Here is a 26,805-nt window from a genome sequence, read left to right as displayed (position 1 = left end):
GTGCCCAGTGGAGGCTGAGGTCGAGGGCTCAGGAAGAGGTGGCTGGACTGTGGCTCACGCCCCCCTCCCCAGACTGCACCCGTGCCATGCAGGATGCAGGACCCTCACTTTGGCTCCTGTGCTAAAAGCTCTGACCTGCATTAGCACTTAACCACTTGCACTCCGCTTTCCTAATCTATCCAACAGGCTCGCTCAGATATTTAGGTCCCTTTTAAGCTCTACTGTTGTGTATTTTAAGCTCTACTGTTGTGAAAATGGGGATTGAGGGGATACCTCTCTGCCTACTGTTCTGCCTGCAGAGATGGTGTCCTCCCTCCACCAGCTCTTCTGCAAAGGGTTTCTCTTTCCTCTTCCCCTCAAGGGGCGGAGAGTTTCTGCCTCGGAGACAAGGAGGCTTGCCCGGCAGCTGCAAGCAACAATATTCCGAGGCCACGCCAGGCAGTTGAGGTTCCCATCGTCCCTGTGTTCTCACAGAAGGGATGTCAGGCAGCAGGTGCCAAGTCCTGGGGTCTGGCTTTTACAGCCTTTGTGTAAGAAAGGTAAGGCACAACCAGGAGGGCCTGACTTTGGGTCCAAGACCGAATGAACGCTGCTGCCATGAGCGTCTCCCAGTCATCTGCCAGCCCCGTGCATCTGCGTAGCGGGAAGTGTGGTGTGAACCCACCCGCTTTATAACAGGGCTCCCTGTGCCGGCTGGACTATAGCAGTGTCATCACATAAATGTCCCCACCTCACTGGGAGTAACCTTTCTTTCCCCTCTCTGGATTTTGACTCTGATCTCTTTGTCCGTAACAAACAAGCATTCTAGGTCTGATGTGAGGCTATATGTAGACACTGCTCCATTATCCAGTTAATCTTCATTTGCTGTCACCTATTCAGCCAACAGTGGCATCTGCCTGCCTGTTGATCGAAAGCCTTTTTTTTCATTGTCACTTACGGGAACAGCTGAATGACTCATTATGGCCCAGTCAGCCCTCTGGGGTTATTCGGCACAATAGGCCTGACCAGCCAGATTAAAGTGTGCGGTCACTGCAGGCCGGCTGTGTCATCAGTTCGGGGTCTGTGTCTCCGGTCAGAGTTCTAAAGTGAGCATAGCTAGCCGAGCCTGGGCAGTTCGCTCTAGAGTTGAGCAGGTGGCTTCACGGTTCTCCCTGACCGACTGTAACACCGTGGCTGTGTTGCGTTTGTTGCCGGTGTTCAAAGCTCAGTGAAAAGCTGATGTTATTGCCTCCTTTCTTTCCTTGGTTTACCCTCAGGAGCCTGTTTTGTCTAGCTGCTCTGGGTTAGTGCCTAACATTTAGAGGGTAGACACTTGGTCAATCTTTGTGTGATTCTGAATGAATGTGTCTGACACAAGTCAGGGACCCTAAGATTAAGGCAAAAGGCTGCGGGGATTCCCACTCCAGTGGGCACTAAACTCACCTGGAAAGCTTACTGAAAATGCATGGTCTCCACCCCACCCCACCCCCTAGAGATTCTGGCTTAGTTGTTCTAACTGGAGACCAAGGACTCTGAATTTTAAAGAATTTTTTTTAACGTTTATTTATTTTTGAGAGAGAAAGAGACAGAATGTGAGAGGGGGAGGGCAGAGAGAGAGGGAGACACAAAATCAGGAGGAGGCTCCAGGCTCTGAGCTGTCAGCACAGAGCCCGGCGCGGGGCTGGAACTCACAAACCGTGAGATCGTGACCTGAGCCGAAGTCAGATGCTCAACCCACTAAGCCACCCAGGCGCCCCAAGGACACTGCAGTTTAAGCCTGCATTCAGGTGGTTCCTTTTTAGGTAATTAGCACTCAAAAAACAATGTCCCAGGGGCTTTAAAGAGAGTGATAGGTTCAGGAAGTTTCACGTGCGATGTGCGGGAAACAACTTCAGTGCCTTCCATTTTTATTTACCAGAGGAGGCAGATAGGTTTCATTTGGGGAGCCAGCTCATGTCTGTTCCTAGTGACTGTGGAGTTGAAAAAGATTCCGAGGTCATGCTTAGCTTGCTGGGGAGGACTGTGGTTGTTAATCAGTAATGTCCCCAGGTGTGGATGGGAGTGTACATGTGTACACGTGAAGTTGGACAACTCATTTAACTCTAGGTCTTGATTTCCTCATCTGTAAATGGAAATAATACTGCTACCTACCTCATAATGTGGCCTTAGGGATTAAATGGGGTAAAATCCATAGAGCGCTTAAAAGAGGACAATACATGCTGTTACTTCTGTCATGAGCTTATCGTGATTTGTGGGTACAAAAGAATTTTAAACTCTTTGGAGAAGGGAACTTCTGGAGCCTGAGATACTCTCCTGGTGACAGGGCTGTAAAGTTCACATGAGAGGAAACCACTTCAGATGCCTCTGAACCCCATGAGAACACATCTTTCTAGTAAAGTGTATGCACTGGCTTATGCCTTCTGACCCCTCCTCCCTGTCTATGGAGCTGTGGGAGGCAGTCCTCTGAAATACCCAGTGGACAATTATTGCTTTCTGCTGGAAGTTTGGAAAAGGAAGAGTTCGGTTGGATTTTTGCATCAGGAGAGAGGGTACTAAGTGGGACGTCCGTTCGGAAGGAGGTTGCTGGCAGTACTAACAATACAGTAAACAGAACCAGCAGCATTCCAGCACTTCTGAGCTGGCCGAGGTGGCTTTCCTGAACATTCTAACCAGCTGCTCTGCCATTTGGCAAACCCTCTCAGGACGGTTCCACCCCAGACAGTTCTCCTGAAACCCAAAGAACCCATGTAAGATTCTTGCTTCCCAGTTATCTTAGTGGTTTTCACCTAGGTGACATTTATTAAGCGCCTGTCCTGTGCCTTACATTGCGCTGAGTGTGGGGGCTGGTGTGCAAAAGAGGTGGCCTGTGCCACAGGTACTGTAAGCTTGGGCTGATAGGCCAAACATTTAACACATTATAAAAAAGAATCTGCCCTTATTCTGTACACTGCCTACAAGGGGGCCACAGAGATACATACAACAAAACCTTGGGATGCCCCGTTGGGTGTTTACCCTACCCAACAGAGTGGCTGAGACAAATACGCAGCTGTGACGGGCAGTCTGTGTGGAGGGCCATCCAAGTCCCATAGCGGTTCCAAGAGAATGTACTGCAAACTGGGGGGTCGGGAAGGGTAGTGTGAGACCTGGGCTGGGACGGTGGTAGAACTGACAGAGGGGCACAAATTCCCATTGTTCGGACGGTGATGAGTCGGCCATTTTGGTAAAGTGTGGAGTCTGTATGTGGGCCGAGGTTGGGATGGTGGTGGCCTTTGAATGCGTGGCTGGGAGCTGTGGAAGGGCTCTGCATAGGAGAGTGACGCGACCCAGCACAGCTACCTTCCAGGGACGCAGTGAGGCAGGAGAAGAGACAGGAGTGGGGCCGCCGTCGTGGCGTGGTGGTCAGCTCCTCATCTAGGTGTGAGATAGAACCGGGAGACTGGCCTCAAGGGACATGGTGAGGACACCGTTGACCCATCTGCCTTGAAAACCTGCATCTTTCCTCCCCTCCAATCAACTTCTTCTTGTGTCTTACAGATTCAGCCAGTTATTGAAAAAACCTTCCCTTTCTCTAAAGTTCCAGAAGCCTTCCTGAAGGTAGAAAGAGGACATGCGAGAGGAAAGACTGTAATTAATGTCATTTAAATAAACTCTCAGTTTGGTGATTGTTGGCTCTTATTCGGTGAGTGCCTCTCAGCCCCAAATTTCTAGTAGCCATCACTTTCCAGATTAGATGATGAGTTCCGTGATACAAGTTTAAAAATACAGACACCTATTTGCCAGTAATTTCTTGTTCTTTGAACTGAGCACAGAGAGTCATTTTCTAGCCATACCACCACCCTCTGCACGTCACCCTGCTCGACATCCGTGCATTCTTGTTTGCCGAGAGGTCCTCTGACCCAAGCACCAGGGACACACAAGTAAGGAAGACATTACACGAAAATATCCACACTTGGACTTGTCTATAAAGTCAGCGAAAATTGCATTGTTTTTTTCAAGCTGTTTTTCACACCAGATTTGCACAGTTGTGGCATCTTCTGTTCTAGTAGCTCAAAGTCTTTTATTAATGTTTGTGAGATACTAAAACTTTTGGCATATGGGTGGAGGGCGGCATGAAGAACTTAAAGCTACTTCTTAAAAAAGTGCTCACTGATGAATCCAACTGGACGAGGCTTCCTTTGCTTTACTGTGGTCGTAACCACCCTCAAAGTTGTAAATCTCTTAGGGTCACATATAAAAATCTAGCTGATTTGGTTTAGTCTCAAGGAAATGGAAGGTGATGGTAAAGTTTCTAACTTTTTAAAACGCTTACATTTAGCATGAGGGCTAGGCCTCTTTCACCAACTAAAACATGCTCCTCTGAGGACTTGTCCGTGGAAATTGCAACCCTTCTCCAGTTTCTCACCTTAAATGCCTGTACTTAGTTATCTCGCCAATAAGCCCGTTGCAGCTTTTGAATCTCTAGTCTGTGACCTTCATTCAAGGTAAGTGTTTATTTCCTGTGGCATTCCTCCTCGCTCCTGCACCTTAGATACTAAGCTTTTAGCTTTGGACATGGACTTGAGTAACCTGATACTCAGTCTGTGCCTATTACACACTCATTTGGTAACCCTGGATGAGGGCTTTTCTCTGGAATTGCTGGTCTCACCGGCACAAATACATTTTAAGAGAAAGAAAGTGGTGTTCTCGTCAGTACCGGCCACTTCTGACTTCCATGTGAACAGTCCCAGCACTTTTCTTGAGGGCGCCGGGGTGGTATAGCGAGGGGAGGGAAGGCCTCACTTACCCTCATGTCCTCTCTCTTCACCAAGGAGTCTGGAAAGAAACTTTTCCCCACCGTTATTCCAGCACTGCCTCCTCCCCCTCAGTCATCTGTGTCTAATCTGCCCCAGTGAAGCGTTGGAAGGGCTACTGCAAGGACGCTCGCACATCTCCTCAATACAGTTAACCAGAAACCAGTTTATTCGAAATAAATTCAAAACAGGCTACTGCAACATGACCCCAGCATACTGTAGTGATCCGCACAGAGGCCTAAAATCGGAACTCCACATCATCTAAGAATAAGACCTGTTGGCAGCCGTTGGACACGTGCAGGTGTTCCTTTAAAACCCAAGATAAGCTACTGACCACAACTGCCTATCCAAGCCTCCAGGGAGGAGCAATGGTTAGGAAGTGGAAGCACTGGAACAGATAAAAAGGAAATGAGATTTGTTCTTCCTGTGACCAGAGCACCAGTATTATTAACAAGGATAATGAAATATGGACAAAAAGGGGAAGAGTCTATCCAAAGAATGTTTAGCAGTTTTGTTCAAACGAGAATACACTGTTTGAACTTATGGGTCCGTGTATTGTCAGCAGTTAAACTATTTCATTTTTCATTGAGATGCTGCATTTTAGGGTTTTCAGAGTTCTAAAATTTGACCAGCATTGCTTAAGGCCTCCTTTCGTTCGCGTTCTGGAGAGAATTGCTGGTCGTCATCTTGAACCTTCCACCTCTTTTTACCGCTACCAGAAGGCAGTGGCCGCACTCCATGCAGGCCTTGTGCCAATGCAGCGGGATAGGAAGGCAGGAAATTAGGCTAAAGACCTGAGTTTAGCGAAGGATTATATAACATTTACTTCAGAACTAATCGTAGATGAGAGGATAGGCTAGTAAATTAGGTCACGGTAACACTGTTCCATAGCATCTGTAAGAAAAGCATTAAACACCACTTATGTGTGACATGCTAGGCCAGCCCACAAGTGGGTTAAAATAATCTAAATCCTGCTAATGTTAGCAGACATGACAAGAAATCTTATAAATTTATCAACTTTTAGTACTAAGAAAGTACTATTTTGTTTACTTAGTTCCTTAAAGTGTCATATAAGCCTTTCCCCACTTTGCTACAGAGCATAATTGATTACAGAAAACAGTAGGACCAAAATTATTTGCCTGATATTTCTTCTCAGATGCTAAACAGTCTTCTGCCTTACAAACTTGAGCTTTTTTCATTCCCTTTACTTTTTTTAAATTTTTTGTTTTGTTTTTTTTTGAGAGCATGTGAGCAGTGGAGTCTGGGAGACAAAGTATCAAAGTGGGGTCTGTCCTGACAGCAGCAAGCCCGATGCGGGGTTCCAGCTCATGAACCGTGAGATCATGTCCTGAGCTGAGGTTGGATGCTCAACCAACAGAACCATCCAGGTGCCCCTTATCCTTCCCTTTGAAGTGTAAGAGATTTGTAGGCCCACAAAGTATATTCAAGTCTGTTCCTGTTCTCTCCTGTCACTATCTTTGGAAATAATTTAAAATGTACAGAGTCTTGATATAACATTTTCTAAAAATACCCAAAAGCTGCTATTGAGGCAACCTTTTTAAGCAGCTGCAGAAAGGAAATGAAAGAAGGACAAATTATTGGTTTAAAACTCATTATATAGTCTTTTGAAAAGATGAGACATCGTCCAGGTCATGGCAGTGTCATTCAAGCGTGGATTTAGAGTTACTGAAGAAGGAGCAAGTCCACTTTCCTCTTGGCTTGTCTGTTACCAGTCATTTTTTTGTTTTTTTTTGTTTTTTTACACGTAGCTGGAAGACCTCCAGAAATATTCCTCCTGCATTCTTTATTCAGGTTTATAGGACCATGGCTTCCCAGACTTGTGTTAACTTCTCTTTGCTGACAGTGTTGAGGATGATGTGATTTTGGTCATACTGTGTACCCCCTGAAAGAAAGAAAAGGCACATAATAAAACAAAATGGTGTCTCTAGGAAAAAAAAGCAGGGAGGAAAGCCCTGGAACACATCCCTGGGCAAAGAGGGTGAATCTACTGTTGGGTGTGTTAAAATCCCATCATAGGAGCACCAACAGCTCCTTCTCCTACTTGAGTCTTAAAAGCTAGTCCACAGTTACTCTTTAGATGTCTGAAACGGGGGTGTATGTGTGGGCATGTGTGGAATGGAAGAATCTAGAGAAGGGAAAAGGAAGAAAGAGATTGTGAAATATATTCAATGGTGGAATCATGGGTTTGAGATATCAGTGAGGAAAAAAGGCAGGCTGGAAACTAGTGGAATTGTCAGATGGAACAGGTTTTACATGAACAATGAAAAATGGCTTCATGAGGGCAGAGGGGAAGTGGGACCAACAGCCAGATACAGGGACAGGGCAACACTCCTACCACTGGGAACTCACTTGGTGTATGAAGATTCATAGCACTTGAGATGCTGTGTTCAGTACTGTAAAATTTGCATGGTCTCCGTAAACTCCCTTTCACCGGAATGTAAGAATATTTTCCAAGGGTGCCTACTAGATATTTAGATACTTCCCCATTGAAAGAAGAGGCCATTTTTTAACATGAAAGTGTTGTCTGATTTTTTTTTTTTCCCCAGTGTGGAATAAATACCTTCAAATACCTTATCCCTTTTTAGCGTTAAGTCTCTGCAGCAAGGTCCTATCACCATGGACTCCATTGAAATAAAAATCTGTTCATGTAGATGTGAGGTAGTATGACTGGTATTGAAATCTATTGCATCCTCAGGCCAAGAGGAATTAAATGTTCTTACTCTTTTTAGCATTTACAAAATATCAGTCTAAATTTTCAGACCTTCTGGATCTCTTGTAAGAGGAGTATATCATCGATATCCAGAGCCTCTGCACATCTAGGTGTTGCACAGAATACAAGAACAAGGTGCCTGGGGCCTTTATGTGTAAGTTTGTAGTGGGGAAAAAGAAGTTACCACCACCACCAAATCCCACTGTCTCCATTAAGACACACACATACTATATATTCCTTTGAGATTTGGGGATGTATGAAGATCACAGTGTTGTCTTGTTTCATTAAGATTGTGGTATCTTAACATTCTTTTTGTGTACATTACCTAATTAGAATCAGTCCTTGAGAAAGGACATAGGAAGAACTGAGATCATACCAGACTTTCGATATTTTTAAAGCAAGGAGGAATCCTCTTCCAATAATAATACTTGCTGTCTACCAAACGACTCCCTCCCCAGATATCAGGAGATATAGGTTACAAGAAAGACGCTTGGTCTGATAAGTCTTAGGGCAATGTTAGCAGGTAACAAATGGCTCCACAGCTGTAGCTAATGAAAATCCTAGTCTATTCGTGTACCAGAGAGGTATTTGTATCTCCCTTGCACAGGACGTGGGCCGTGCGGTTCTACTTCTTCATGTCCACAAGATGGCACCACTCTCCCATATTCTGAGAGATTTAAATTTAGTTTAACGAGGCAAGTGACTACTGCATCTGGCTACCTTAAGTAGATATACTGAGAGTTCACAAACATACTCAAGAGACACTGGACTTATTTATACTGCATTTTAGGAAGGGACCTTGGAGCTTTAAAGCAAAGACCTACGGAGGAAGCTCCTAGAGTCCCACATTTCTTGTCAAGACTAGAAGCCAGGCATCCTTATTCCTTGTTGACTGCCACTGTAGCAAGTGGGAAAACAAATCCTATGGAGCTTCTAGAATGTACGCTCTCTGAAGCCAAGCATTTTTCTCCCCTACTTTGGTACCCATATCTAGCAAAGAGTCTGCCACATACTGGGTACCCAATAAAAATACACGTTAAGAGAATAAAAAATGCTCGATGAGACTAACTCATAAAGATTACAAAACTGATCACATTCATAACAAACATGATTCTATATTTTTCAAAAAAATGTTTCCAATTTAGTCACAGTTCTTTGATTTTGAAACCATCTTGTAAAGTTGATACGTGCATGTGCATGAGAATCCTCCACTCTACTCGCAGAATCAGGGCTTTTTGTGATTTTTAATCTAACACTGTTACAAGAAAACAAAACAAAAAAAGACAAATAGTTTGAAGTCAGCCTAGGTCTGCATTCCACCAAAGCACTTCTGGGTATGAGATGATTAACCTCTCTGACCCTCACTTTTTGGACTGTAAAATGGGACAGGAGGGCATACCACAGGGCTCGCAGGGTTGCTCTAGAGATGCCCTGAGCTCAGGTAAGTAAAGTGTTCAGCATTCAGCACAGTGGCTGGTGCACAGTATGGGATCTCTCACTATGCTCATTTTCAAAAGTAAAAACTAGATCTTTAGTTGAGTACAGACACAACAGAGAAAATAAATGATTCTTACCTTTGACATCTAAAACTAAATTTGGTTTCAACTTGCTGTAGATTCTGCCATCCGACTTCATGCTCCAGAACTGACTGTCGACATTCTGGTCAAGGGCCAGGCCCAGTTTGGAGCCCGAGGTCACGAGGCTCCCCACGATTGTCAGGCAGCAGTCTTCTGCTATCTGCTTACAGACAGATAAGACTGCTTAGAGGTGAGACACATTCAAGGATCGTGATCAGTTCTTGGCTCAAAGTGATTTTTAAAGTTGTCTTAGTTGTAGTTTCATTTACCCCACACGAGACATTTTCGCCAGAGGAACTGGGATCAAACAACAAATACTTATACCCTCATTTCAGATGACACAAGTGCCGGAAAGTTCAAGATTTCTGCCCTTTGTAAGGGAAACCTTAGAACATTTTTCCCGTTCAGAAATGACAATGATGTGAGGCTGGGTCTGTGGCTCTATCTCCCCTGGCCTAACCATCTCTGCTTAGCCTGACCCTTCTGGAATGTGACTGCATTTCTAATTTGAAAGGCTGCTATAACACTGAAGTGGCTAAAAAGGGCATTTTATCATTTTAAAACCTGAAATCCCAGTTATTCTCTTCTCTTTCCTTCATGAGAAATGTCCAATAAACATTTCTAAGAAGGCAAGTTATCCAACTATAAAAAGAAAGAATAAAATACAAATACAGTGAAGTATGTTTTCACGCAAATATTTTAAGGGTCCTTTTCAAAAACGAATCTATCCTTTATATATAAACAGTGTGTGGCAATCATGTTCATCTGACATGAACACATACTGCTACAGAAAATGCTTATGAAAACTATATATTGAGATTAAAAGTGTAATCTAGGATACTTTATCTCAAAGTTAAATAACATCACTAAAATGTTTCTTAGAAATAACTGCTGAAAGGCAGTTTTCTTGAATTGTTTAAGATAATTCAAAAGCAGAAGTTGGCTTTTTAAAAATGCCTTCTAAATTCCAGCTACTTCTGTTTCTCAGGCTATTTCTTCTGTGCCTGTCTAAATATGACTTCCGCTTGCTGAAAGGATGATTCTCCCTCCAGCACAACAGACTCAATTAACAAGTGGTCCTTCTGCTGACTCATGGAGCACTGAGTTAAAAAATTGGGAGCAAACAGTCAAGCCCATAAAATCAAGGAGTTAAAGAGGATCTACAACAGAAGCATAAGCTTCTCTAATAAAGTCTTACTACATTCAACTTTTTAACATCTAGTATGGCAGGAGTGATGCAAGAGGGAGATGGGCCATTATCTACTTCACAAGGTGTGATAATTAGGAAATGGACTGTCTTGTACACAGGGCATTATCTCTTCACCCTAGTCTGCGGGGGTCCTCCAAAATCAACCAATCAAGAATGATTTGCCATAGTGCTAGGGCTTATTGAAAAAAAACTATAAAAGATCAAGGAAATAGGGGAGAATAACCCAGACACTTCCTTTTATTACTATATAAAAATCAAGTATAAATACAAATACTCCATCTAGGATAAGTGCTAGATTTACCTCCCATTTTAAGTTCCTTGATTGGTTCTATCAGCTAAAAAATACTTTCATGAAAACCCTTCTAATTTACTTACGAAAGTGCTCCAGGAAGCATCTACTTGAAGAAAGATGCTATTACAAACACTTGTCTAAGCTCACCCTGCATTTGATGCATCCTTCTTGGTAAATCCAAATCTGATCATCAGCACCAACATCTTCCATGACCTGTATTCTGAGAAGCTTCAGATCCTCTAAGTTTCCATTGGTGGACATGAATAACCCTGTTGCTTTGTTTCGAAGTCTGAAATAAATTCGTTTCTGGAAGACAGAGACCCCAGCGATAGTCATCTATAAGTTGTACTGTTAGAAGCACAGAATAAGCATTAATAGAGGCAGAAACCAAAGTGAGGTTGGATTAGGGATAACTACTCTCCGCAAGAGTCTCAGAGGGTTTAGGATCTTCTCAATGCAGAGTCTGTCAGAATTTCAAAATGCCGGGGGCAGGGAGCCTGCCTGTGGACAGCCCAGGGCGTGGGACCCGCCATGTTTTGATGTTGGATGTGGTAGCATTTCTGAAAGCCGTCACAACCTTTCAGCACCAGAAACAGAGCCCAAATTTAAATTTTTTTTTTTTTCAACGTTTTGTATTTATTTTTGGGACAGAGAGAGACAGAGCATGAACGGGGGAGGGGCAGAGAGAGAGGGAGACACAGAATCGGAAACAGGCTCCAGGCTCCGAGCCATCAGCCCAGAGCCTGACGCGGGGCTCGAACTCACGGACCGCGAGATCGTGACCTGGCTGAAGTCGGACGCTTAACCGACTGCGCCACCCAGGCGCCCCCAGAGCCCAAATTTAAAGGAGTGGGGGCGCAGAGACCAAGGTTATACTTCAGTTTTATACCGAAACTAAAAGGTTGAATTATTATGTTTACGATAAAAGGTAAAGATTGCAGAGAAGAGTACTCAAAGTCTAGAAAAGGAATAAAGTACCTGAGCAAAAGGTCGTAGAGAACCTATTTGGCGGCAGCCACTGAATTCATACCAATTTGGGACTTCTGCTGGTGACAGTAGGAACTGCCGACCCCTGTAATTGCCATATTCATAAGTAACCCATCTGGGAAAAAAAAGTGGAAAACCACAGTAAGTGGCAGTATCCCTTTAACAGTTGCCTCTGATTATATTTTTATAGTGCTTCCAAGTTTTACACGGAGCTTTATACTTTAAATATACATTGGGAGAGAAAAAGAAACTATTTTCTAAAACACTTAAAGCACCTATTTATTGACAAATAGCAAATTCTTGGTACATGAGTATGCCACAAAGATCCATTTTTTTTTTTAATATTTATTTTTGAGAGAGAGAGAGACCATGAGTGGGGAAGGGCAGAGAGAGAGAGGGAGACACAGAAGCGAAAGCAGGCTCCAGGCTCTGAGCTGTCAGCACAGAGCCCGACACGGGGCTGGAACTCACGAACTGTGATATCATGACCTGAGCCCAAGTCAGATGCTTGACCTACTGAGCCATCCAGGATCCTATCTTGAAGAGAAATAGGTAAGTTTTTCCTCTAATAGGGCAATGAAATTCAGTTCTTTTTGCAAGATTGCCCTGTACCTCCTATGAGGTTTTTGTAAAACCTTTTCAGTTGTAATAATCTTATATTTAAATAGTTACTATTTGTAAAGTTCTTATTAGTGTGTGGCACATGATAAGTATTACATAAGGTTAAGTAAAAATAATAAAGCTTTGTTTAAAATGGGTATGGGGTGCTGGGAGCTCGGTTGGTGGAGCATCCGACTTTTGATTTCGGCTTGTGTCGTGATCCTAAGGTTGTTGGATCAAGTCCCGCATGGGGCCTGTTTGAGACTCTCTCTTCTCTCTTGCCCCGCCCCCAGTCATGCCCTTGCTTTCTCTCAAAAAAAAAAAAAAAAAAAAAAATATATATATATATATATATATATATATATATATGTAAAATAAAATAAAAATAAAATGGGTGTAATCCTCCTCAATCCAGAAAACTGAAGATTCTCCGGTCTCTTCCATCTGAAGATGCTAGTGCCCACCCCCGAAGAAGTTAAGGTCATGGCACACGGCATGCAAGCAACCCTCTTCTCTGGCTGATCTATTACATCAAGGAAGAATGTTCTCTACTTTTAGTCCTGGAACTTTAAAATGTCATCGTCTTAGTCATTTTATCATAAAAACAAATAATTAAAACCATTTGGGGAAAAAAAATCACCCATAATTCTACCACAGTAATAATCTACAACTGTTTTGTAAATAACTGTTGGCCCTTCCAACACTGATGCATACAGGGAGGCCATACCTATTGTTTTTATGAGGGAAAGAAATTTACTTTCTTATAAACATTATGTTGGTAGTCCTTGCTCACTTTTATATCTTAATTTCAAAATTCTTGTAACGTGAGAAAAATCTTCCCATGTCGGCCTTTAATCATTGTACACAGCATCTGCTATCAATTTCTGGGTAAAGAAAATCCAAACCCTTACTCTAAAACCAAAGGACTTGGTCTTTCAAAGGGAGAAGAAAAATCAGCTTCCTTTCTTACTTGCTTAAAAAAAAAAAAAAAGTGCTTAATGTGTTTACTGAGCACTGGTTTGCAAAGCATTCCTCTAGGAATTTGAGAGGACCCAAAGACAAAGTCCTTACCTTAAGTAAATTACAAATGTGGATGAAAAGATGAAATCTTCCTGACACATGGCTTTTCTCAATAGGAAAAATATATTATGAAGGTACACAATTATTAACCCTTACAGAAAATAGGATAAGAGGTTATATTTCAATTTGTTTAAGGTAGCACAGGACAGAAAGAAATGTGATCAAACCTAATTAAAATTTTTTTTTGAACAATTTTTTTAATGTTTATTTTGGAGACAGAGCATGACTGGGGGAGGGGCAGAGAGAGAGAGAGACACAATCCAAAGCAGGCTCCAGGCTCTGAGCTGCAGTATAGAGCCTGACATGGGGCTCGAACCCATGAACCTGAGCTGAAATTGGACACTTAACCGACCAAGCCACCCAGGCACCCCTTAAAAAAAATTTTTTTTAATGCTTTATTTATTTTTGAGAGAGAGAGACAAAGCACAAGCAGGGGAGGGATGGGGAGAGAGGGAGACAGAATCTACGAAGCAGGCTCCAGGCTCAGAGCTGTCAGCACAGAGCCTGACATGGGGCTCGAACCCCGTGAACCACGAGATCATGACCTTAGCTGAAGTCGGACGCTTAACCGACTGAGCTACCCAGATGACTCTGATCACACCTAATTTTAAAAATCAAATATCTTATTGAATAAACAAGTAGGTAACTCACTTACATGCCACCAATCACCTGAACAGAGCGTATCTGTGTGTTGAATCCTAGGGATCGGAGATTAACTATTTCTGAATTAAGTTCGATCTTTTTTCCTTTGAAGCCTTCTCTTTCAAAAAGAATAATTGTTGGTTCAGAAAATTCCTATATAGGAACAAAAACAAGTGTTCCATTACTCATCTTTGATAATAATTCAAACTTACATGGAAATATCTTGTTAAAGGACAAATCACAAGCTCTGGCCAGGCTTGGCCTTTCCCTGGAGGTCTGGGTGTTCATGCACTCCGAAGCTAAGGAGAGGACAGGCAGGAAGTTTTCTACTACATGGAAAGGTGGGTAAATATAACAGTGTTTTAAAGCTGTTATGGATATGTGTTTTAGCTGTTATGGCTAACAGTGTTTTAAAGCTGATATGGAGGGGACCATATCCTAGGCACAAAGGAATGGGTATATGTATTGAATCAACACTTGTAATGAAATTTATTTTCAATTTTGCCATTGTTTATTAGGGAAAAGGAGGGGCTGGAAAGCCATGGACATAAATGGTGAGGGTCAGAGGACTATGGCTGTCTTTGGGGTCTAGTGGTAACAGTGGTAATTACCTAATCAAAGAAACTTCCCCTTGTATGCATTTTCAAATGTCTTTTTTGTTGTTGTTGTTTTGTCAATAAGACAACGATTCTGTATACTCATGCTCCCAAACTTTCCTATAGGAATAATTGTTAAAAGGAGAGAAAAAAACCAGTGTGGAAGCTGCATGTTCAAGCCATCAGTCATTTTAAAGAGGACAAGGGCACAGAAGTCCATTCATTTTCAGAAAATAAAAAGCAGATTATGCTTGTTTTTCAAATCACAGTTTGAAACTGACCCTAGTCTAAGCTCTAATGATAATAATCCTAAGATCATAAATAATACATCAAAAATTACCTACCTGCTTAAAGTTTTGTGGTTAAGGTGTGGTAACTTACTGCTTCATTGATGTGGATGTGCCCTGACACGTACAAAGATTTCTGCCGACCAGTAAACAGAGCAGATTAGTGTGTAGAGGTGGTTTGTATAGTGTAGGAATTAGGTTATATAAAATATACTAGAAAGAAATGACGTAAGTATCACAAGTGGCTGAGCATATCCACCAAGTACTAGGTGAAGGAAGGCATTTGGAAACTGCAACGGCAGTGGGTTTGGTTTTTTTGTTTTTTGAAAATATATTTGGAGATAGCTGTTAGAATTCTAGGTGGTTAAATACCAAAGTTTTAGATATTTCACTGTAAGTTAGTGAATCTTAAACACCATACCATGTTTCACTGATACTATTTTCACATCTAAAGAAACGGTCAACATTTTAGTTATTTGAACAGGCAGGGAGGAGATAAAGCCATCTCATGTATGTTCTTTCTACCTGTAAAACTGAAGTCACCGATGACATATGTTTTAAGCTTTTTATAAGAGATCAGCTACAAAAAAACACTAACAAATATTTCCAAAACTACAGACACACCCAGAGTTGAACAATCGGAACATTATCTTGCTGTTTTATTGTATGAATATTGCTTTAGCTACATCAAAAATTAAAGGTTTCTATGCAAAAAGGGGCACCATAATCTGAAGTAGCACATATGTGATAAACTGGGAGAAGACGTGATTGCAAATCTCTAAGACAACAAAGCCATAGATTTAAAAACTGTGAAGAATTTCTGCAACCCAGTGACAACAAAAGATACAGAAAACTTTATAAAGAGTTTGGCAAAGGATATAAAAACGGACTATTCACCGAATAGAAAATCCAAATGACTAATGCAGGAGATACTGGTGAAACATAACACAATGAGAAAATACTTTCTACCCAATTTCTTCAAATTGACAAAAGTCAGAAAATATTCAGTAATGGCAATGATGGAGAAAATGAATCCACATGCTCTGCCAGCAAAGATCCCAAGTAGTGGAATCTGGCATTACTTAGAGAAGCTGAATATTCATGCACGTGGAATCCTGCAAATCTACTTTTTAAATATATATCTCGAAGGGATTCCCACACAGGTCAACGGGGATACGTGTGCATGTGAGGATAAAGTAAGTAAAATAAAAAACATTTTATAAGAATATCTAAGCTGTATCCCAAACACACTAGAACGGGTACCTGTAAAGGAGAGAGGAATAAAAATAGGGATCAGGTATGCAATGGAAGACAGGAGAGGGGCCTTGAACGAACCCCTGATGACTATACCACGACTGACTGAACACCCTTGACCTGAAGTCTGAGAAAACAGCAAAGAAAGTCAACTTCTATGTTAAAGCTCTAAAAAGAGACCAAAAAGTTATAGGCTGGAACGTTCTATTGCAACTGTTTTCTGTGCCTCTGACTTTAAGTCCTGAGGAAGCCTCCCTGCTGGTTTCTGTCAGCTGCGTGAACCACACATCTCTGTGACGCCATATTCACACTGACATTTTTATACTTACAACATCTATAAAACGAAGAGACTTGAAAGCTGCTTCAGGCAGGCATCCCATCGCAGAGACACAAGGATAGTGGCCTTCTTCCAACACGTACTGATTACCAGAGAAATTTTCTCCATCATATGCAACCCAGCTATGACAGGAAAAAAACATAGATGTGTACAATATGTAATTTGAATATTCCTATTCAAGAATAGGTAGCCTGCTATATATAAAACACAATGCCAGTGGCTAACTGTTCTGTCTTCAAAAATATCTAGACCTGTTTATTTTTTTCCATTGTATTGCAAATGAATATTCATAAGTCAGTTGTTAATTTTGCATTTGGTAAACAAAATTTTTCTCCCCAAAATCTTCAGTTTCTATCTCTGCACCTTCCAGTAGTACTCCTTGCTCCCCTCGTGGGTGCCACCATCCTCTAGCCCTTGAGTCTTCTCTGAATAATCCTTCAACCTTCACAGCTAATCAGTCACCTTGGGTCTACCAACATCCTTCCCAAACGTCTTCCCTTTATCCTCATTTCCAGCGCCTCGGTACTGGGCCATGAGTCAAACTACCATAGTGACTTAGACAAGTCATTTAGCCCCTCAGGGCCCCAGCATTACTAGTAAGATGGTGATTTTCCATGCTTCCTTAGAAGAGGTGGGGCTTTTTGTTTGTTATTTTAATCCAAGGAAGCTTACTGAGGACTAATTGTAGATCAGGTACTTTTCCATTGCTGGGGATAGGACAGAGGACAAAACGAAGTCCCTGCTATCATAAAATCTACACTCTGGTGAGCTGAGACAGACAACAAATGCACAACAACAAAAGTAGCTGTCTGGTAGTAAGAAGTGAAGCAGGGCAGGGGATAAAGAGGAACTAGGACAGAGACGGAGGTGTGTGCTAATAAACAAGATCTTTACTGTAAATCTGTGCACTTGAATGCAAAGCCAGTGCTGTTCCCACTGTGCAGTGCTAACCGATATGATGGTGCTATTTACACCATAAAGAACTGTATGATTAAAGACACTATTACTATTACTATTATTATTATTAGACTTGATTCCTCATCACCTTCTGCAGTTTGCTCCAAGTGTTTCCTAGCCAACTTTCCCTGACCTTGGGCTCTCCCCTCCCTGTAAAGCTTTTATGAAACTATTTTCAGCACGGCACTTTGGGCTCATGCCTTTCTTTCCCTTCTTATGATTACACTGTTGTCATGCAGAATGCCTATCTACCGGGGCGCCTGGGTGGCTCAGTCGGTTCAGTGTCCAACTTCGGCTCAGGTTATGATCTCACAGTCCGTGAGTTTGAGGCCCACATCGGGCTCTGTGCTGACAGCTCAGAGCCTGGAGCCTGTCTCCGTCTCTCTCTCTGCCCTTCCCCTGCTCGTGCTGTCTCAAAAATAAACATAAAAAACCTTTTTTTAAAGAATGCCTATCTACCTGTAAAAAAAAAAAAAAATCCACCTTGGGAGGCACCTGAGGGATTATCTAGAGTCCCGTTATGGTGACAGGACAGGCTAGAGAGTAGAGAACCTGGTCTGAATCCCATTGCACAGTGACATGGTGATTTTCAACTTCTCCATCCAAAGTGATCCCATGTCCTCTGCCCAGTGCTCAGATGCTACAAGGTGCACCTCAGTACTAACATGGTCTTGTACCGTTGGTGGTTTCATATAGTGCCAAACACCTAGGGATGTCCCTAAAGATTTGCTGATTCGTGCATTCTACTCTCCCGGGGATTAGGCCCTGCCAGTCCACCGTTTTACTTACCTGCCTCCTAAAACTCTGCAAGACTTGGTAGAAAACGAATCATCAATTTGACTTGTTGTTTCTTCGAAACCTAGACTGCGACCTTGAAACTGTGGTTCTGAAAACAACTGAATCTTTGAAAAAGTAAACAAATATGTAAGCTTATTTTCCTAAACATATTAACTCATTCAGCCTTTGAGATGATGCAAACATGACCTGTTAATAAACTGCTATGAATTTTATAAATCCTTTAATTTTCCACTTCTACATTAATGATCAATTAGAAATACTCTGGCCACACCATTCATGATTATTTGATTCAAAGACATCAAAGGACAATCCGACAGTTGAGGCAGCTTTCTATAGAACACCCTGTCGCAACAAGCTGTGAGGCATTTTAAAGCTTTATTGTGGCCAAAAGTAATTGTTCATCAGTTCTAACATTTACAAGAAACTGTATTTTAGAAATATAGTTTTCCTCCCTCTCAATGGAAGATACTTGCTGACTTATTAGAATCTTGTGTATGCCAATAAAGGAGGCTACAGTGGTGTTTGTGCCTCTGTAATTACGGCTGTCTGAATTCTGAACACTTCCATTAAAAAGCCTAAATAACAAATGTAACACTTCAGTTGATGCAGACAGCATACAAAGGCTTGAGAGAGAGACCATATAAAATGTTTGTCTAATGTAGACACAGCAAATATGAAAATTCATTTTACTGTTTACCACAATAACTGTATGTATTGCTTGAGAATATTAATCTTAGCGTATTAAGCAAATTGATTCTATGTAATGATATTAAATTCAACTTTACATAAGAAGAACATTTTATGTATGTATGTCCATGTCCAGAATGGAGCTTAATGCAGGGCTTGAACTCACGACCCTGAGATCAAGACCTGAGCTGAGATCAAGAGCCTAACCAACTGAGCCACCCAGGCACCCCAAGAAGAGCATTTTATAAGAAATATCTAGATATGAGTCAATGCTCTCAAGCATTTATAAAGTAAACCTAAATCTAACTTAGAAATACAATTATGGTTTGAGGTATAAAAATAAGTAAAACTAACAAAATATCCCAAATGTCTGACATTTTACACATAAGGTCAGCTTTTCAATGGAAGGCCCCTAATTATAAAAAATAGATTATTTTTTAAATTACCTGATTTCGTCTCCTTGGGCCAGTGAAAGAATCCTAAAAAAATTTAAGGGGAAGAGAGAAGGAAATGAGTAGAGCAGACATATTGAAAACATTTTTTTTTCTTCTAGATCATTAGCAATTACTGTTAAAAATAACCTCAGAATAGTTTCTGTACTGTTAAGTATTACATGAACCCGAAGTACACATTAAGGAAATCCAGAATTCAGTTAAATATTCTCATACAAAAGTAGAATTCCTTACCAAATATATGGGTTGAACAGAAGAGATCTTACAATTTTTGCCTCCCCAGTCCTCAAAACTGGTATAGAAACCTTTATCCAGTATATATTGTTCTCCTGTGAAGTCAGGATTTTCATAGGCTACCCATCTAAAGAAACACAAACATCTACTTGTCATAGTTGATAGTTGACATGTATAATAAAACTATCAAACACATTTAAGTAAATATGTATCATACAGAAATTTTCATTTGTTTTAATAATCAGTAATCTTAATAATTTTTCTGATTCTCTATTAATCTTTTGGGAGATCTGTCTGTATGACAAGTCAAAGTGACAAGTGAAAGAATATCTTTACACGAACCTTTTGGTGTAAGAGTATCTTTACATGAACTTTTTGGTGTTCTCACTTGTCAAATCCTATTCCCTGAGAAAGCTCCCATGGGGATATTTTTTTCGAATTCTTATTTATTTTTTAGAGAGTGTGCAAATGAGCAAGGGGGCAGAGAGAGACAGAGAATCCCATGAGGTACAGAGAGAGAGGGAGAGAGAGTGCAGAGCCCTGAGTGGGGGTCGAGCTCACAAACTGGTAAGATCATGACCTGAGCCAGAGTCAGACACTGGCTCAGGTGGCCTAAGCCACCCAGGTGCCCCTCTAATTCTATTCTAAGGAAACAACGTGGACTTCCGAGAAGTATCTGTAAAGTTTTTCTTTTAAACTGCTCTTAAAAATTTTTTTAGATTGCGTCCCCGGGCACCTTGGGGTCAGGGGGCTGGAAGTTCCAATTATTGCATCTGGGACAATTCAACTTCAAGCTGAGATGCGAAGGAGGGCTTGTAGAGCAAGGGAGTTAACCTGATTGCACGAGTCACTGTAAGTAAGAAACTTGAGCCAGAAGTCTGGAACAGACACTTCTAGTAAACTTTGTTAAAGTTAAATCGATAGATAGATAGATAGATAGCAAGCGCGTTAACAATCATCTGAAAAAAATTACTGCAACTATTCCTTGTTTTTCTTCAAAGCACTCTCAAAAAGAGCAGTAATAGTTGACGGAATGTTGCTGCTTGTTGATGTTATGGTGAGATCTATATTGTAGTTGATGCCACTTAATAGAAAGGGTAGGATGGGACTAAAATGAACAAACTTAGCATGGAAAACTGTTTAGATCATAAAGAAGGTAAGCAAAAATTTCTTAGGATTGAGGCAGAGATCGGAATTCGATGGTATCTTTTTCAAAAAAAATTTTTAATGTTTATTTGAGAGTGTGAGTGGGGGAGGGGCAGAGAGACTCTCTAGCAGGCTCTGCTCAGAGCCCGGTATGCGGCTCCAAGCCACAAACCGAGAGATCATGACCTGAGCCAAAATCAAGAGTCGCACACTTAACTGACTGAGCCACCCAGGCTTCTCTATAGTTATCTTTTTAGAACTTAAGTTTAATGTATCAGCTCTTCAGGAATAATAAATAATAATCATTGTTACCATTTAGTAAGCATGCATATGTGCCAAGGACTGTGCTAAAGATTTGTCAGTTTTTTTTACTGAGAATATGTCCTGTGCACACCACATTAGCAGACCTTCACAGAAACGTAAGAGTAATACATCGTATCCGATCTTAAGGAGCTTATAATGTAATTGAAGTAAAAAGGTCAATGCCCAGAAGATAACTAGAAAAACATTTGAAATGTGAAATGCAGGATGCAAATTCAGCAGTCATAAGAAGTTCAGTAAGACTGGTAGGCTGTACCATGGATAACCTCCAAAGACAAGCAGGAATTTAAGCTTGAGATACCACTCATGAATGCAATAACTAAAGTTTAGTTCTCCCAGCTAAATAGACCTGTGTTCAAATCTCAGCCCTACCATTTCCTTATTGGTGTAATAGTAACCTGGAGGCTCCTGGATGGCTCGGTTGATTTTGGCTCAGGTTATGATCTCACAGTTTGTGAGTTTGAGCTCCACATCACTGTCAGCATGGGCCTGCTTGGGATCCTCTCTTTCTCTCGCTCTCTTTCTGCCCCTTCACACTTGTGCTCTCTCCTTCTCTCTCATTCAAAATAAATAAACTTAAAAAAAAAAAAAAAAGTAACCTTAAGCAGGTAGCCTGACATACCAAAATCTCATTTTCCTTACCTATAAAATGGAGATAAAAATACTATCTCATATAGTTCATGTGAGCACTAATTAAGGATTTATACAAGAAAATGCCACATATCAAACACACATTAGTGTGAAAAATGGTTGATAAATAGAACAATGAACAAACTTATGAATAAAATGACACTTCAGCGACAATGATCTTGCAGAGATATGTGGTATCAATGTGAAAAGAGAAGAAATTTAAGTCAGAATGTCCTAGCCAGATAAAAGTCTGTTGGATGGTTCCAGGTTAAATAATGAAAGTCTGAACCAGTGCTAGAGTCAATGAAGTAAAGAAAATTCCCAATATCAGAAGAATCAAAGTATTCTAAAATTTCTAATTTTTTTCAGTGTTTATTTGTTTTTCAGAGAGAGAGGGAGACAGAGCATGAGCAGGGGAGGGGCAGAGAGAGACAGAGACACAGAATCTGAAGCGGACTCCAGGCTCTGAGCTGTCAGCACAGAGCCCAAAACAAGGTCGAACCCACGAGCTGAGAGATCATGACCTGAGCTGAAGTTGGACCCTAAACAGACTGAGCCACCCAGGTGCCCCAGTACTCTAACATTTCTGAGGAAACTAGAAAGAAGTTGATATTAACCAATAAATATGGAGAAGTTGGAATGAAATAATGAGTTTGTAGTTGAACTTGAGGAAAAAAAAAATTGGACAGTTAATTGAAAATGCCAGTAGCATTTGCAAGTATGAGACCAGAATTTAATAGAAAGGTTACAACCAGGAGTAGAGGTTTATGAACAAATAAAATACCCATTTGTTCATTCAGTAATCATTTACTTAGCACTGCCATATATTATGCACTGCACTATGAACTGGGCATACAAGAAGGTGGATAAATCAATACAGTCCCTGCTCTTAGGGAGCTAACAGTTTAGTAGAAAAGACATGTTGGAAATAAGTGATAAGTAACGTTAGTGAAGAAATGTATTATAGAAGCATGTACTATAGTAGTGGAATGTACAGATGGAAATGCTGAAGAGAGAAACTACAAGTAATTTTCTGTTAAAAACTCTAAATATTTGCAGTCACTCTTAGAATAAAATCCATACTCCCTGCTCTGCTTGATCTGGCTGTTGCTTATCTCTCTCATTTCCATTCTTCTTTTGCTTTTTCCTCCCTTGTGCCCGTCATCTCACTGGTCTTAATCTCCCTTCCACACACCAAGCTTACTCTTGGTATATGGCAGTTCCACTCTGCTCTTATCTTTTCTTATTAATATGGCTCATGTCTTGGGGCGCCTGGGTGGCCAAGTCAGTTGAGTGTCTGACTTCGGCTCTGGTCACGATCTCACAGTTTGTGGGTTCAAGCCCCGCCATCGGGCTCTGTGCTGACAGCGTAGAGCCTGGAGCCTGCTTCTGATTCTGTGTCTCCCTCTTTCTCTGACCCTCCCCTGTTCATATGCTCTGTCTCTCTCTGTCTCAAAAATAAATAAACGTCAAAAAAAAAAGTTAAAAAAATAAAAAATAAATAAAAAATAATTTTTTTTAAAGATTATTTATTTATTTTGAGAGCGTGAGCAAGCAGGGGAGGGGCAGAGAGAGAGAGAGATGGAATCCCAAGCAGGCTCCACACTATCAGATAGGCTCTACTCTGATAGTGTGGAGCCTGATGCAGGGCTTGAACTCATGAACTGTGAGATCATGACCTGAGCCAAAGTCTGACACTCAAACAACTGAGCCACCCTGGCGCCCCTCTAATCCTATTCTAAGGAAACAACTTGGACTTCCAAGAAATATCTGTAAAGTTCTCTTAAAAAGCAAGTGAGAGTTCTTTTTATTTTTGACATTAATAGTTTTCCAGAAAGAGTACAAGAAACTATGTCTCTATCACACAATAAAGCATAGTGGAAAAAGGTAACAGAAGAGAGGCTTTAAAAAAATACAGCTAAGTAAAATTTTATTTGGAACAGGATTTCCAATGTGACATGACTATGTAGTAAGCAAAACTGAACAGATGCTCAGAAACACTAAAATCTCTTTTGGGAGGTTTTCTTTTGTCACCTTTCAAGTGATCCACACTCAGGATAATTAAACCAGGATAACAAAACCAACTTATTGATGCTACTTCCTAGCCAAAGATAGTCTCTGAAGGGAATTTTTTCAATTCCATTATATTCAACAGATAATTCTGCACCTCTTGAGTTAATTCACTGCCCTACTGATCTGCTCACAGATGAAAGGAATAATACCTAGGTGCTTGTATACATACTCACAACTTTCCAAAATGCTTTCACATCTATGACCACATTTAATCTAGGGAGGTACTGGTTTTCCCATTTTACAGAAAGGAAAACCTAAAGACACAGAAAAGTTAACTCCCTGATTCTTTCAACAAACCTTGACTGGCCATTTATCATATGCCAGAAACTAAATGACGCTAGGCGTGTGAGGAGGAAAAGTATCACACGTAATTACTTATTGGTGTTTGTTTTGAACGGGAAGGTGACACAATCAGTTAGTGGCCAGGGATGACTGAGTCCATGATGGAATCTCCTGGGGCTCCCCCCACGCTCTCTTCACTTCATGACCCAAGCTGCCACCGGCCCTGTTAAGTTTCCTTTCATTTACTCTTCCATTACACCAGACTTAAAATAGTCCACATGCTTCATAATTATGACAGATTATGATTTTACTACCAAAAGGGCTTGACTTTATACAAAAACTCAGATACAGTCGTTACTAGGAAATGAACAGCAATCAAGGAGAAAAAAAGAACACTGTAAAAATCTCCAGTGTTACGTAGCTTATGACAGCTAATGTCTGTACACACACTTCTGCCCAAATGAACAGAGTAACTGCTAGAAGGCCAGTCCCATCATATTTCAGAAAACACTACTCCATTTCAGAACCTCATTAGCAATTTTTAAAACCTGTTCTTTAACATGGTGAGGTCAGGAATTAGGAGACCTAGTTCCAGCTATGGTCGGGACATTAACTTTCAGATAACTTTGAAGGGCTCACTTAACCTTTGTGAAAGTTCGTATTCTCATTTGTAAGTAGAGGGCTTGGCCAGGATCCCAGGGCTGACATCATGTGAGGTTCTATGGCTCCTGGGAACCTGAGTGTGTGGCTTCTGCTCACACGGCCTTTGCCTCATGAAGAGAAGCAAAAGCCAAGCAAGAACATGGAATTCTGCTATGTGGGGAGGAGTAGGTGCACGGCAAGAAAAATCTATTTCACAAAACCCAGGACTTAAAAAAAAAAAAAAAAGAAAAGAAAGAAAAAAGAGGTCATAGCCGTATCACAAAAAAAGTATTTCTGGCAGGCTCTGTAACAAGTTAAAGAACAGAGGGTTAAAAGGCCTTTTTGCTTGATTGACTGACCTCAAGGTTTGGAAGGGAAAGGGCTGTGAGTGGGGAAAGACCAAATATAGTGGGGAAGAACAACCGAGTGAACCTTGAAAGTAGGTTTATCCAGCACGTTTTTGTTTGTTTTTTTTTTAACCAAGTGTGAATGCTCTATTTCCCGATAAAACTAAAACAAATCACTTGTAAGCAAACACCCAACACCACATAAGCCTAATTCACTGAGGCTGAAACAAACCAACCACTTATTAAGACGTTACTTGAATTGACAGTAGTGTTGTTTTCCTTCCAAGATGCGGCCCCAGATGAATCACTGATGCATATGAGCGTAAAAAAAAAAAAAAGAAAAAAAAAAAAAAAAAAGAAACAACCCTAAAACTCAGGTCTGAGATTCTCTGGTAGATCTATAACTTCTACTTGAGACTCTTACGAAGAAAATTCCTTACTGTCCTTGTTTAAACAGATTCTGTACACATGAATCAACGCTTCTCTGTTTATGAGGTTGGTGGGGTGGCGGGGAGGGGGGCTGCTGCAAGCACGTGCAGGTCCCAGCCTCGTGGAAGTGGAATCCCTGCTCAGAACGTAGGGGCAGTGGGGCAAACCAGCCCTTCCATGGAAGAGAAAAGGAAAAAGAATTTAAAGCAACAGCAGTTTTAATTTTTTCAGGTGGACTCTAGAAATATTTCATTTTGTTCTCAGTTTCAAAACAACGAGCCCAGTTGCCCCCATGTGAACAAGAGCACAGTGTAGAACCTGACGCTGATCAGCAGGGCGGTGAAAGGGAGTTTCTTCTGTTTCAGTAAGAAACGGAATGCAGTTCCCAAAACCTCAACGGTCGGATTCATGAGCATCCCTTCCTGAAGGCTGGTCTCTGTTTCTGAGCTAAAAATGAATTTACCTCCCAGGGACTTTATTACCCATGTGAGAGTGAACCTCCTGCAAGACACTTCCAGAACAAGAATCTCAAAAAAGTTTTTCTGAAAAGCTTTTGAGTTCCATACTGAGAAATAAAGAACCAAACTAAAATGCTTATTTACTAATAAGAATAAAGTCATTACAATCATTTTTCTTTGAAACTATTACAAACGAATAGGCTAGTCTTCCTCCCTCATGTTGGCACACCTCAGCCTACCTGCCTCACAAGGCTCAGCTGCAATGCTACCTCTCCGGCCAAAGTCTTCCCTGTGTCCGCACTGGAAATTAATCTCTCTCTGCTCAGTAGACTCCCAGAGCCCTTAATCCCTAGGTCTTTCGTAGCAATGATTGTTTTATACAAATGCTGTGACCTCTGTGAGGACATAATATAATGCTTTGCACATAACAGACCTCAACAAATATTTGTCAGATAACCAACTAAATGACCTGTGAGGAAGCAGCTGGCCCTGGTACACACAGCCCTTCCACAACCACAGAATTTGAAAGGAAGTGGTGATGTGTACACACCTCCCTTCAACTTCCCCCAAGACCACAACTCAACTGCTATTAAAAAAAAAAAAGGAAAAAAAAAAAAACAACTAAACCAGGAAATACAACTAGAGATGACTAAAAATAGAAACTTATAAAAGCAACATTTTATAAAGGAATCTAATTTCAAGCAAACAAAGACTGGGCTAAAAAAAAGAAAAAAAAAAAAAAGATTGGCTCTGGGTACAATTCTACCTGTGCTAACAGTACCGTGCACATAAATGCCCAAAGAGAATTCTAGCCAGCTTCCTGTTGCTTCCTCTGCTGGGAAGCATGACTGGACTCTGACTAATGGAACCAACACACCTGGTGAGTACCAAAATGTACAACTATTTGTCCAGACTGAATTGGTCACTGTTTTCCTTCTAAATAATTAGCTTTAAATAAAGGCAGTCTAAAATACTGTAGAACCACAG

At 41.1% G+C, this 26,805-nt stretch overlaps 2 protein-coding genes across 3 annotated transcripts in view; one reads left to right on the top strand and one right to left on the bottom strand.

The window, feature by feature from the left end:
• RTN4IP1 (reticulon 4 interacting protein 1) overlaps positions 1 to 4,434 on the top strand; it is a 151,783-nt gene extending 147,349 nt beyond the window's left edge. For both annotated transcript variants that reach the window (XM_078447179.2, XM_060616297.3), the window contains exon 9: positions 3,514 to 4,434. In XM_078447179.2, the coding sequence (XP_078303305.1) occupies positions 3,514 to 3,621 (108 nt within the window). In that variant the 3' untranslated portion in view covers positions 3,622 to 4,434. The remainder of the gene's footprint in view (positions 1 to 3,513) is intronic.
• Positions 4,435 to 4,915: 481 nt separating this feature from the next.
• CRYBG1 (crystallin beta-gamma domain containing 1) overlaps positions 4,916 to 26,805 on the bottom strand; it is a 190,135-nt gene continuing 168,245 nt past the window's right edge. The window contains exons 14-22 of the mRNA XM_078447177.2: positions 19,491 to 19,617; positions 19,251 to 19,283; positions 18,109 to 18,221; positions 16,355 to 16,484; positions 13,902 to 14,041; positions 11,558 to 11,681; positions 10,727 to 10,885; positions 9,075 to 9,237; positions 4,916 to 6,672 (exon numbers count right to left, since the gene is read on the bottom strand). Coding sequence (XP_078303303.2) covers positions 6,584 to 6,672; positions 9,075 to 9,237; positions 10,727 to 10,885; positions 11,558 to 11,681; positions 13,902 to 14,041; positions 16,355 to 16,484; positions 18,109 to 18,221; positions 19,251 to 19,283; positions 19,491 to 19,617 — 1,078 coding nt within the window. The 3' untranslated portion in view covers positions 4,916 to 6,583. The remainder of the gene's footprint in view (positions 6,673 to 9,074; positions 9,238 to 10,726; positions 10,886 to 11,557; positions 11,682 to 13,901; positions 14,042 to 16,354; positions 16,485 to 18,108; positions 18,222 to 19,250; positions 19,284 to 19,490; positions 19,618 to 26,805) is intronic.

Source organism: Panthera onca, chromosome B2, assembly GCF_046562875.1.
Source record: "Panthera onca isolate mPanOnc1 chromosome B2, mPanOnc1 haplotype 2, whole genome shotgun sequence".
Classification (NCBI taxonomy): Eukaryota; Metazoa; Chordata; class Mammalia; order Carnivora; family Felidae; genus Panthera; species Panthera onca.
The sequence above is the reverse complement of the archived record's forward strand: the minus strand, read 5'-3'. Positions and strand labels throughout refer to the sequence as shown.